The following is a 12,068-nucleotide window of genomic DNA, read 5'->3' as shown; positions in this document are numbered from 1 at the left end:
CGCTGAATTTAGGGACCGCCTCATGTTTGGGGAAAAGTGCTGGTGTGGACGGCACAGTGAGGTGGCGTAGTAGCCAGCAGGCCCAAAAAGGGCAGAGTGTCCACAAGCTGGGACCCCAACATCTCCTGGGCCAGAATTTTTGAGATGAGGCCGTTGAAGCCTTGGGCATGTGGGTGGGTTGTGCTGTACTTTAGCCTGGAATGAAAGGCCTGGGAGATGGGGAGTCGCATTGCAAAGTGTGTAAACCACACTCAGTTTGTCCTCGACCTATACATTTAGAAATTATCTCCCCCAGCGAGGAACGTGGCCTCGATGGGGGAATTTTTCTAAGGAAGCTAGAAAAGAGGGCATCTTGGGCCTTGCTGGCTCAGGTCTAGCTTCTGTCATGCAGCTGTCTTCTGCCTCTGGACATCCCTTTGCCTCTAGCCACCTTTTTCCCTGCTTAGCTTGCCTCCACATCCACACTGCTTTTGCCCCTAGACATCACCCCAGTCCATGCCTTAGCTTGTACCCCCAGTTTTTGATGCTTAGCTTGCCTCCACATCCACACTGCTTTTGCCCCTAGACATCACCCCAGTCCATGCCTTAGCTTGTACCCCCAGTTTTTGATGCTTAGCTTGCCTCCACATCCACACTGCTTTTGCCCCTAGACATCATCCCTATCCATGCCTCTGCCCCTAGCCATAACTCTGCCACCCCTGTAAACTCATGGTGCAGAAACTTTGGGAGATGACTTTGAGGAACCCTTGGGTTTTGTAGATGGAACTCCATCAAAGGTCTGTGCAGCTCACACACCCTGCTCAAGATATGGTATTGTAGGGTTTCAGCGTGTGTGAATGACGGACAACAGCCTGTGTTTGGACAGATGTAGGCCTTGCTAGAGTGTTTTTAGGCTAGTAGCGACTCCTGTATACTTGCAAAAGTGGGCGCACAAGCGCCGCATTTTCAACAGTAGCTTCGGTATATTTGGGTATGTTTTCAAAAAACGTTGCACCACTAGGTTAGACGTGGGCCAAACATGGAACGTGTTGGAAGCTGGCAAGCTCCAGAGCCGCTACCAGGTTCCAGCCATTATCACAGGCGTAAAAATGCCAGGCCCCAGGTGTAGCAGGGAAAAAAAAATGCCATCTCAGCCAGGATGGCATCCCTGACCTCGGAGGCACTGTGCTGTCTGTCCCCCAAGCTGATGAGCTTCAGCACCGCCTGCTGACGTCTCCCCACACCAGTGTTTTAGCGTTTGCCGCTAGTAGCTGGGGTGGAGGTTGCAGTGTTGTAGGGTTTCAGTCTACTCCTGCCATGAATTTTGGCCTGGGAGAGGAGATAGGGTACCTCAGTTTGCACCCCGGGACCAGACTCCACCACATTCACCCTGCCTGTCCTTAAAGATAAGCAGCATCCCTGACCACAGGCGCTTGTCCAAGTGTCGGTGGTCAAGTGGACCTTGCAGCAAAGCGCGGAACTAAGGGCCCACCTGATGTTGAGTGACACGTGCTGGTGCAAGGCGGGGACGCCACACCGGGAGAAGTTGTGACGGCTAGGGACGGCATAGTGAGGTGCCACAGTTGCCATCAGGTCCGGGAAGGCGGGAGTTTCAACAAGCCGGAACGCCAACCTCTCCTGGGCCAGCAGTTTAGCGATGTTGGCGTTCTAGGCTTGCGTGGGTGGGTGGTTAGCGGTGTATTTCTGCCGGCGCTCCAATGTCTGAGAGATGGTGGGTTGTTGTAAAGAAGCGCCTGATGGTGCCTTTGATGGTGCAGGAGAAGGAGATAAGACAGAAACAGGGGAGGATGAGGGAGAAGTCAACAAAGTGGCGGAGGCAGATGAAGTGATGTCCTGGCTCGTCCTCTGGAGTGCATCGCCAGCACTGTGAGCAGGGGCAGTGTCATGAACGGCGGGCGACGTTTGTCCTGCCGTTGCTGCCTGCCACTGATTCCATTGCTTGGATTCCAAATGACGGTGCATTGAAGTGGTGGACAGGTTGCTCTTCTCAGGGCCCCTACTTGATTTCGAGAGGCAAATTGTGTAGACGACACTATATCTGTCCTCGGCGCATTCCTTGAAAAAACTCTACACCTTCAAGAAACGTGCCCTCGATGGGGGAGTTTTTCTGGGCTGGGTACAAAAGGGAACATCTTCGGACATTCCGGGTCTGGCCTGGCTTCGGCAAAGCAGCTGACCTCTGCCTCTGGAAATGTCTCTGCCTCTAGCTACCCTTTTTGGTGCTGCACCTGCCTCAACATCCACACTACTTTCCCAGCTTGACATCCGCCTTGTCCAGGTGGGGTCGGTGTCCTCGTCGTCCACCACCTCCTCTTCCAACTCCTGTCTCGCCTCCTCCTCCTGCACAATGCGCATGTCAACTGGCTGCCCTGACAGCAACTGCGTCTCATCGTCGTCGATGAGGGTGGGTTGCTAGTCATCCGCCACCAAATCGACCGGAGATGGAATGGAGGAGACTCTAGTGTTTGAGCATCTGGACACAGATACTCGTCTGTTAGGTCCGTGGAATCGCGAAATGGAGGGGCAGGTTGCGGTACAGTCAAAGGAAGGGAGAACAGCTCTGGGGAGCAGGGACAGTTGGGGTTATTGTTCTGGGAAGATTGGGAATTTTGGGTGGAAGGAGGACAAGACTGTTGGGTAAGAGGAGGTAGAGGCTGACTGGCTGGTGGACAATGTGCTTTAAGCGTTATCTGACAGCCATTGCAAGACCTGTTCCTGGTTCTCGGGCCTACTAATCTTTGTACCATTCAGCCTAGTTAATGTGGAACTTTTGTGCAAAGCGCAGAACTTAGGGCCCGCCTGATGTTAAGGGACACACGCTGGTACAAGGCTCAACTCACCCTAAGTGCCAAAAACACTGCTGGTGCAAGGCTCTACTCATGCCAAGGGCCTCAATCTCTGCTGATAGCTCAGCTTAAGGTCCTGTAACTTTGTTTAGCTCATGTTAAGGGCTAGAAAAGTGAATTTTGGAAGGTCTTACCACATCACACACACACACACACACACACACACACGCACTCACGCACTCAAAATGACAGTTAAGGGTGAGGGCTTTTGGATTTCCCATTGTCTATTCCATCCGTGGTTGTCATGGGGAACGTGATTTAAAGGAGTGGTTGTTACTGTTTGTTGAGCTTAAATTGGGGTTTGTGTCCATCCATTTGGGGAGTAAAGAAGGTTTCCAGGTATTTTCCCACTTTGATAGAGGTTTTTTTGAATGTGGAAAGTGTGTAGTTGTTAGGCTGTGATGTTGGGGTAATAGAGGGTCTTTGGTGTGTTAGATGCCCCCAGACATGCGCCCCCTGCTGTCCCAGTGTCATTCCAGAGGTGTTGGCATCATTTCCTGGGGTGTCATAGTGGACTTGGTGACCCTCCAGACACGGATTTGGGTTTTCCCCTTAACGAGTATATGTTCCCCATAGACTATAATGGGGTTCGAAACCCGTTCGAACACACGAACATTGAGCGGCTGTTCGAATCGAATTTCGAACCTCGAACATTTTAGTGTTCGCTCATCTCTACTTGCCACGGGTCAAACTGTGATCACCTTCTTACCTTTACCGTCTGCTCTCACCCTGAGAGAAGAACCGGGTCTTATAAGATAATCTGAGACGAGCCTTCTAAAGTTTTATATTTATTAACCCAAGAGGGTCGGTACTAGACAACCAACATACATAGAGGTATATGCTAGCGGATACAAGCTTATACGGTTACAGAAAGGTAGGTTATAGTGCAGTAAGATAAAAAGGATAAAAGATTAGAAACAGAATTATAATACCCAGTTGGGTCTCCGGAGATCACCTCATGAAATCCAGGGCACAGTCCTTTAGAGTCCATAAGTAATCCTTAGGTGGTAAGAGTTTGACTACGCCATTAGGAGAATAGTCCAGGGTGCACAGTATCTCCATAGGCCATAGAGATCTTAGTCCAAGGGATTAGCTTCATTTCGAATAGCCCCTCAATATTCGACTACTCAAATCGAATATCGAACCCTATTATAGTCTATGGGGGGAAAATGCTCGTTTCAGGGGTAGGCAACATTCGATCAAATTATACTTACCAAGTCCACGAGTGAGGTTCGGGCTGGATCCTCCGAGACGTCTTCTCCTTGCAGCGTCCCTGCGGCGTCATCCGGCTCTTCATTCACTCTGCCAGGCATCGGACTGGGCAGAGCCGACTGCGCATGCTCGCACTACAAGCGGACATGCGCAGTTGGCTCTGTCCAGGCCCGATGCTTGGCAGAGTGAATGAAGACCCAGAAGACGCCGCGGGGAAGCTGCACGGAGGAGACTTCTAAAGGTAGGAGAAGAACCAGCGTGGATTGGCCGACTGTATAGCATTCAGCCAATGAATGCTGGTTCTGCATTGAACTTTTACATTCAAATAGCGAGTGGTACTCGATCGAGTACGAGTATTTTGAATACCGTAGTATTCGATCGAATACCTACTACCTACTACTCGCTCATCTCTACTAATTACCTTATCTAGCTAAAACAATGACTCTGTCAGAGCACCCAAGCCAGCGTGGGGGAGGTGGGGGAGGGAAGGGAGAGGGAAGAAACACTGTCTTAGGGCTCTGACAGAGGGCAACAACTCTAAATACCTTCCTGCAAATCAAAAACACAAAATGGAGGAAACAGTTGGAAGAAAAAGTCCTTAGTCCTCTTCTTCCTCTTCGCCCCTCAGGCTGTCCAAGATGGAGTAGTCCCGGAGCAGGCTATGGATGAGCCTGCAACAGTCCTGAAAGGTGACCTGTTCCCTCCTGAGAACAGGCCTGTTTCTGGCAAACCAGATAGCGTCCTTGAAGCAGTTCAAGATGCGCCAGGCCTTCTCACAGTCACTCTCTCTGTGGATTCCCAGGAACAGTCCATAAAAAACCAAATGGTAAGAAAGGTTGCTCCTGGGCACAGAGTCCTGCAGTTCATCTTCTAAGGCATCCAACAGACCCAGAGGAAACGGGCACTCCCAGAAAAGATGGTGGGTGGTCTCCTCCTTGAAGGGACATCTGGGGCAGTAGCGCGTCTTACTCAGGTTACGGGCATGCATGAATGACCTCAACGCCAGTCCTCCCTGAATGGCCATCCACGACATGTCCTTGTGTCCGTTGGTCAGCTGATCCGATGAGACGTTTCTCCAAACGACCTCAGCGGATCCTGCTGGCAGCCCTGGGATCTCCTCCATGGTGTCCTTAGCTCGGATAAGCTTGTGGACCGTCTTGGGTTTCCAAAGATCAGGCTTGAGCCCCTCTAGCTGGTGCTCCCTCACGAACTGGGTGACATCTCTGTAGTACCAGGCGACGGTCCAGTTGTAAGGGACGGAGCTGTCCCACTTGTCCCATCCTAGGCGACGCTACAGGGGTAACAGGACTAAACGGGACATGGCTCTGCCTGCCGACTCCTTGCCAGTCCTCAGAGTTCTGCGGACACAATCACAAACAAAGGTTAGTCTCAGCAGAGTTGGGATGTCAGGCACCCCCTTACCTCCTTTGAGCGGCTCCCTGTACATGACAGCCCGCTTCACTCTCTCCATCTTCGAGCCCTAGATGAAGTGAAACACGATCCTGTAGATGGCTTTGACCACGGTGTTGAGAGGTGGCCAGGCCTGTGCGGTGTACTGGAGCACAGGCAGGATCTCATTCCGCAGGACCAGTGTCTTTCCCTCTAGGGAAAGATGTCTGAGGCTCCACAATCCAATCCTCTGGTTACATTTTGCCAAATGCTCGTTCCAAGACTTGAGGGCCGCTCCTTCCTTCCCGAACCAGACTCCCAGGATCTTGATGAAGTCCAGTAGCACTGTGAAAGGAAGAGGTGTGGAGGTCGCCAGCTGCCAATCCCCGAAGAGCATGACCTCTGACTTCCCGCAGTTGACTTTCGCCCCTGAAGCTCGGCCGAACTTCTCGCAGGTCTGGACATGCGTTGAGACTGATGGTCTGTTGGAACAGAAGATGGTGACGTCGTCCATGTACAGCGAGCACTTGACCACATGGTTCCCAGGTCCCGGTGCGGTGATCCCTCTAATCCCTGCATTCTGCCGGATAGACTCAGCGAAGAGTTCTATAACACAAACAAAAAGAAGGGGTAAAAGAGGACAGTCTTGTCTGACCCCAGTAAGGATTGGAAAGGGGTCAGTCTTCCAGCCAATCACCAACACCGAGCTGTGGATATCCAGGTACATTAGGCTGACATACTTACAGAACCCCACACCCAGAACGAGTCTGCGGAGTGCCTTAGCCATGAAAGCGTGAGAGACACTATCGAAGGCCTTCTCCTGATCCAGGCTGACCAGGGCCGCATGTGCACGATGGTCTCCGATGTAGTGCAATGTATCTCTCACCATGGCCAGACTGTCCGCAATCCTACGGCCTGGAATGCCGCAGGTTTGGTTGGGGTGGATGATCCTGCCGATGACAGCCTTCAGTCTTGTCGTCAACACTTTCGCCAAGATCTTGTAGTCCATTTTGAGGAGAGAGATGGGTCGCCAATTCTTCAGCTCACACCTGTCCCCCTTCCGCTTGTACAGGATCGTGACCATACCTTCCCGCAGCGCATAGTACCCCCCACTACCATCTCCTCATACAGGTTCCCCCTCCAGGACGGCCGTGATGTCGTCAAACTCCACGACGTTCTCCTGGGTGGGTTTGTCTACGATCTGGCTCACCCTTCTCTCCAGCTCGGTGTCCTCAGGGATAGGATCCCTGTGGACCTCGACTTCAATGGCGTCTTCGACCTCAATGGCAATCTTTTTTGAGGGATCATCACTGGGGCCTTCCCTTTCCTTCCTCTTTCTCTGCTGCTTAGGCTGACCTGGGGCAACAAGAGGTCAACAGGGGAGGGGGGCTGGAATCCTCCATTGACAGTACCTCAGTAGCCGGAGGGGGTTGGTTAGTGCTACTGAGGTGGAAGGGAGGGTGGGGGTTGGGGCACTAACGGGGGTGTCCACTGAGGTTGTGGAGCCAACGGGGGGGGGTTAAACTCAGTGGGGGTGGAGGTAGGGGGGAGCCGATCTCTTACCGTTACCCTTGGTTGCCGACTTCTTCTTTTCCTTGTCTGATCCCGGCTTCTTTGTGGCCACCTGGACTCTAGCCTGGGACCCGGAGGGTCTGGCCCGAGCCGCTGAGGCCTTGGCGTTTCCAGCTGGGGCCTTGGAGGCCTTCGCCGGTCCTGCCATGGTCTTGGCAGAAACCAGGGTGTGGAGGGTTGTTTGGCCACGGAAGCCCAGGTCGTTCAAAGCTTGCAGTTCCTGTAGACATGGTTGGCCAGTCCGCAGAGGTTGCAGGTCTTCGCCTTTGGACAGTCTTTGGTCTCGTGCCCGGCCACACTACAGTTCCTGCAGGCGTCAGCTGTGCAGTCCTTCCCTTCGTGCCCTTCTTTCCTGCATTTCTGGCAGGTCTGCGGTATGTCCGGGTAGAAGATGAGCTGTTCCCTAGGGAGAAAGTCTGTGGGAGGTGTCTTACCTGTCTGGCGCTGCTGTCCCTTTCGAGCTTGACGACTGCCGACCACTTGCCCGTCCAGTAGCCCGCCTTGTTCAGTATGCAGGAGGGCCCCCGCAATACCGTGCAAAGTGGCTCAGGAACAGGGCGATGTCTACAGGTGGGGTGTGCGGATTCCTCATTGTCACCGTTATCCTCCGTTCGTCCATCTGGACAGGACAGCTGCCCACGAAGGCTGCAAAGGGGTATCCCGGCACCGCTGACTTCACCGCCTCCCAGTAGCGGCGGCAGACCTCCACACTCACAAAGGTCACATAGGACAGGCCTGTCACGAAGGCCTGGACACTGAGGGTCTCGGCCGACGATAAGCCCTGTTCTGCCAGCATCTTCTGGCAGAAGACGTCTTTCCTCAGGTTCGGGCGCCTCCCGTCCACCTCCTTGAGCCTAAGGACCACCGTTTGCCGCATCCAGGGTTCCAGAGCTGGAGGTCCCTGTTTTGGCTGGTGGGGTCCACTATGCCCGGAGGAGGCTTCAGTGCTGGCGGCACCGGTTGCCGTCTTCCTCTGGAAGTCTTCCTGGCGTCTTCCTCTGGAGTCGTCGTCGTCGCTGGAGCAGCAGCAGCACCAGCAGCAGCAGCACCAGCAGCAGTCACGATCTCCTGGGTCGATGCCATCTTCTCCTTCTCCGATGTCTTCTCCGGTCCCCGACGTTCCGGTGTAGTCTTCAGCTGCTGCTCCTCGTCGTCGTGTTCTGTCACTCATCGACAAGGGGCTCGCCTTCTCAGCCTCGAACTGGTCAGAAACAAGGGTTCACTGGTATCAGGTGTTAAACTGATAAGAACAGATACTATACTTGATCTTAGCCAAAAGGCCGAGAAGCATCACAGCATTTTGTGACACATCCCAGCAGTCCAAGAAGAACAACAAGAACCTGGGGTCTTGTCATATGTGACAATATATCTCCACTAAGCCCCTTCCCACAATGAGGTCAGCAAGGTGGGCAGCTATCCCCCTCAACTTGTACCAGTATGACTATATACGGTCATAACCCTTTGAAGGTTTATTCTGAGTCAGGTTGTCTGCTAAAGGGTGATAGCAAGGCACTGACCCCAGACACCCCCTGCTAAGAATAATGAAGTTAGCACAATCATGACAATGCTGTGCCCAGGTCAAGACAAAGGGATGAGCCAAGCTACCTCCAGGGAGGAATTAGGCTTGGACAATTGGACACTATCTATAGCAGCTTGCTAATTAGGTAAGTAAATTAACAGGGCAAAAGGGAAATATATCTGAGAAGGCAGTGAAACAACCCCCATAACTCTGGGCCATTCATCACACCCCCTCATCCCCCTTTTCTTACCTCTCCCCCCCCCCTCCACCTCTTTCTCCCTCCTTCATCTTACTCAGGAATCAGGACAAACCCAGCTCTCCTTATGTTCGACATTGTAGAGACTGAGTTTAGATGCTCTGCTGTTTATCACCCTACAGTCAAGTATATATGTCAGCCATAGCTCTTTCTCCTCGGTCTCTTCATCCTTATACTTATTTGTATACCTCTTCATTACTTGATATTTCATGTATATGTTCAATATATTCCACTTGTTATATACATCCTCAACTATTGCTTATCATTTTGCATACTATGTATTGTTATTTGAAAAACCAATAAAAATATTATTAAAAAAAAGAATCCCTTTAAAGTACAAATTAGTACAATTGTTATATGAACGGATCAGAGGAACGCCCAGACACAAGTTAGAATGATGTCACCCATGTGGATTCTGCTCTTTATTGATGGACGGGTGAGGTTTAAATACATTGTAGTTGTGGTTATACATTGTATATACAAATAGAAGATGTAATTAATATAATTAACATATCATGATTGGGTATAAAGTTGTAACATAAATGTTGTCACATCACAAGTGGATAAGGCGCAAACAAGAAGTTTCATCCCATTACAGATAACAGTTTTCTGCCAAGGAGGGGGATGAGCAACGTCTTAGAAATTAATGTAAGATGGAGAACATGTCCAAGCTGATATCCTACACACACATATGTAGGAGGAATACATATCACACATCTCTACTGAGAGTATTGTCACCATTCTCTGGTTCTCTGCTCAGGTCATCGGGATGTTCAGTTAATGCGGTTTGAACCCTGGCCGGGATAGATCTGAAGCAATTAGCTCTAATATTTTCACTCATTAAAACATAAATGATTGGATTGAGACAACTGTTAAGATAAGCCAGAATGGTAATAGTAGTAAGTTCTGAATAGAAATCGATGTCTCTTTCATAAAACTGGGATGTTAATGGCAATATGTAATATGGAGACCAGCAGATGAAGAAACACAATATAACAGCAGTGATGATCCTGTAGGGTCTCTGAGATCTCCGGGGTCTCTTACTTCTTCTAAGTTTGATGAAAATAATCACATAACTGGTCAAGATGATGAGAAAAGGGATCACAAACATTATAACTAACCTGAGCCACTGATCTAACTCATCTAGGGTAGTAGTGAAATTAAGAGCAGTATAGTCCGTACACCAGTCATCTATACTTGTATAATTTCTTACATCTAAGTAAACCATTACAGCAGTCAAGATAAAACTCAGCCCCCAGATGCCTCCTGCAGTGATCCTCACTAGTCTACGTGTCCTGTGAGCTCTAGCCCAAAATGGCCACATGACGGATACACAGCGGTCAATACTCATGGCGGTCAGGAGAAGAACACTGGCGCTCATGTTTATAGTGAACATTATAGCTGCCAATACGCAGACAGCAGATATGTCAACGGTTACAAAAATTTCTGCCCACTGTGCAATCTGCAGGATAAGAGAAGAGCAAAATAGGAAGTCCGCTATGGCCAGGTTGAGGAACCACACGGCAGTGATTGTCTTCTTCATCCTAAATCCGGCAATCCAGATGACTAATCCATTACCGATAATCCCAAGGACAAAAATGATGCTGTAGAAAGTAAATGACACCTTCTGGCAGATGTATACAACTTCCCTGCAGCTGCTTGAATTGTAACATGATTCGTTGTCAGTTGTCCTTGGAAGAGAAGACAGGGTAGAATTTAGGTTCATGAAGAATTTATATCATCTTACATATCTATTTTATACATCAGAGTATACAGGAAAGTGAAACACAATCAACAAAGTATCTCCAGTGTCGGACTGAGTTTCCTTGGGCCCAATAGATAAAATGAGAATCCCCAGGAAATAGATCCCAGGACCCTTCAGATGTGGGTGTCTTTGTCTGGTATATTACTAAAAGAAAAAATATGTCCTTGTACCGTGTTAGCCAGTGGATATGAAATGAAAGAACTTTTTGAGAGAAGTCCTCTGTAGTTGATACCTTTTTTAATGGCTAACTTAAAAAGTTTTTTGATGACATATCGAGCTTTCGGGACTACTAAAGGTCCCTTCATCAGGATGGTATAACACAATTTCTGAAGGTAGGCATATATATATATATGTCGCTGTCCAGTTGTGCCCGTTTCTTCAGAAGTGTCTTTAGGACTCCTCTCAAAAAGTTCTTTCATGGTGTATTACTGTGATAGAGCCCGGGACCACCGGAGGAGCCTCTGCTACTCTGATAAGTCACACTATAGTCCTCTGCTGAGAGTGACCTCATCGTTCTCTATGTAGGGACAGGTGACATCATTCAGAGATGTCACTTATTCCTTACCAGCAGCCACTGAGGTCTCTGATTGGTCTCGGTGGCCCAGCGAGTCCCAGCGTGTGACCAGCACATACAACGGTGACCTGCGGGATAGCTAAGTATAACTTATGTCTTTGTTTTACACCCACCCCAGTAATTGTGTAGATTGGAGTCAGGAGACCTCTATTATCCCCCAAATACAGGTCTTGAAAATGTCTTTTCCTAACCAGACATCTCCTTTACATAAGAGCAACATAATCTCCCTACTAAGGGAATGTTCACATGTGACCTTCTTCTGTCCCTTCTTTGCTAAGGACTTCTAATTCCGTGACAATCTCTGCACCTGCCCGGTAATATTTTCTGCCTCCCATTGAAGTGAATTTGGAATCTGTCAGAAGATCGAGCGGCGCTTATTATTCCTCCAGCTAAAAATATCAACAATAGGGAAAATCCTCTAGAAGAAAAATCAGCCCCTGACTCCTACAGAAATGAACGGAGGCTGGTGTCAGGCGAAATCCACCTCAACTCCAGTGCCAAATTCCTCCATGTAAACATTCCCTAAGAACTCTGGGTAAGGAATATGCAAATAAGACAAGAGACCACAATCTGGAGACATCTGTCTGTGGGCGGAGCCTCTTCCTTCTGGAGGAGATTTCCTGGCTCAGATATTATTCCCAGGTATTGATGTATAGGGGGGTCCTATCATAAGGTGGCGCTAGAGAGAGATCATTAGTCAGGTCTTATTGATAAATAATATAATGAGAAAGTCTCTGTAAGGCTCAGGTCACATTTGTTGCCTGGATGTAGATGTGAATAGAGACCAACCTGATTCTCACTACAATCAAAAGGAAGAATCTGAACTTACTGGTAGTCGTAATCCGGAGTTGTATTCGGTGGGGTTGAGTCATACAGAGCGGGATCCATTCTGACGTGTTATCTAAAGAGGAAAGAAATAAAATACTAATAATTAT

General features: G+C 49.5%; 1 protein-coding gene and 2 pseudogenes across 1 annotated transcript in view; all 3 read right to left on the bottom strand.

The window, feature by feature from the left end:
- Positions 1–7,223: 7,223 nt before the first annotated feature.
- On the bottom strand, positions 7,224–8,190 carry LOC142210190 (uncharacterized; annotated as a pseudogene).
- A 28-nt stretch (positions 8,191–8,218) lies between these two features.
- LOC142210909 (U2 spliceosomal RNA) lies at positions 8,219–8,311 on the bottom strand (annotated as a pseudogene).
- A 1,192-nt stretch (positions 8,312–9,503) lies between these two features.
- LOC142210189 (N-formyl peptide receptor 3-like) overlaps positions 9,504–12,068 on the bottom strand; it is a 51,294-nt gene continuing 48,729 nt past the window's right edge. Inside the window, exons 5-7 of the mRNA XM_075279215.1 lie at positions 11,923–12,034; positions 9,992–10,485; positions 9,504–9,937 (exon numbers count right to left, since the gene is read on the bottom strand). Of these exons, the coding sequence (XP_075135316.1) occupies positions 9,504–9,937; positions 9,992–10,485; positions 11,923–12,034 (1,040 nt within the window). The remainder of the gene's footprint in view (positions 9,938–9,991; positions 10,486–11,922; positions 12,035–12,068) is intronic.

This window comes from Leptodactylus fuscus, chromosome 6 (genome assembly GCF_031893055.1).
Source record: "Leptodactylus fuscus isolate aLepFus1 chromosome 6, aLepFus1.hap2, whole genome shotgun sequence".
Lineage (NCBI taxonomy): Eukaryota > Metazoa > Chordata > Amphibia > Anura > Leptodactylidae > Leptodactylus > Leptodactylus fuscus.
This window is presented reverse-complemented; position numbering and strand designations above follow the sequence as displayed.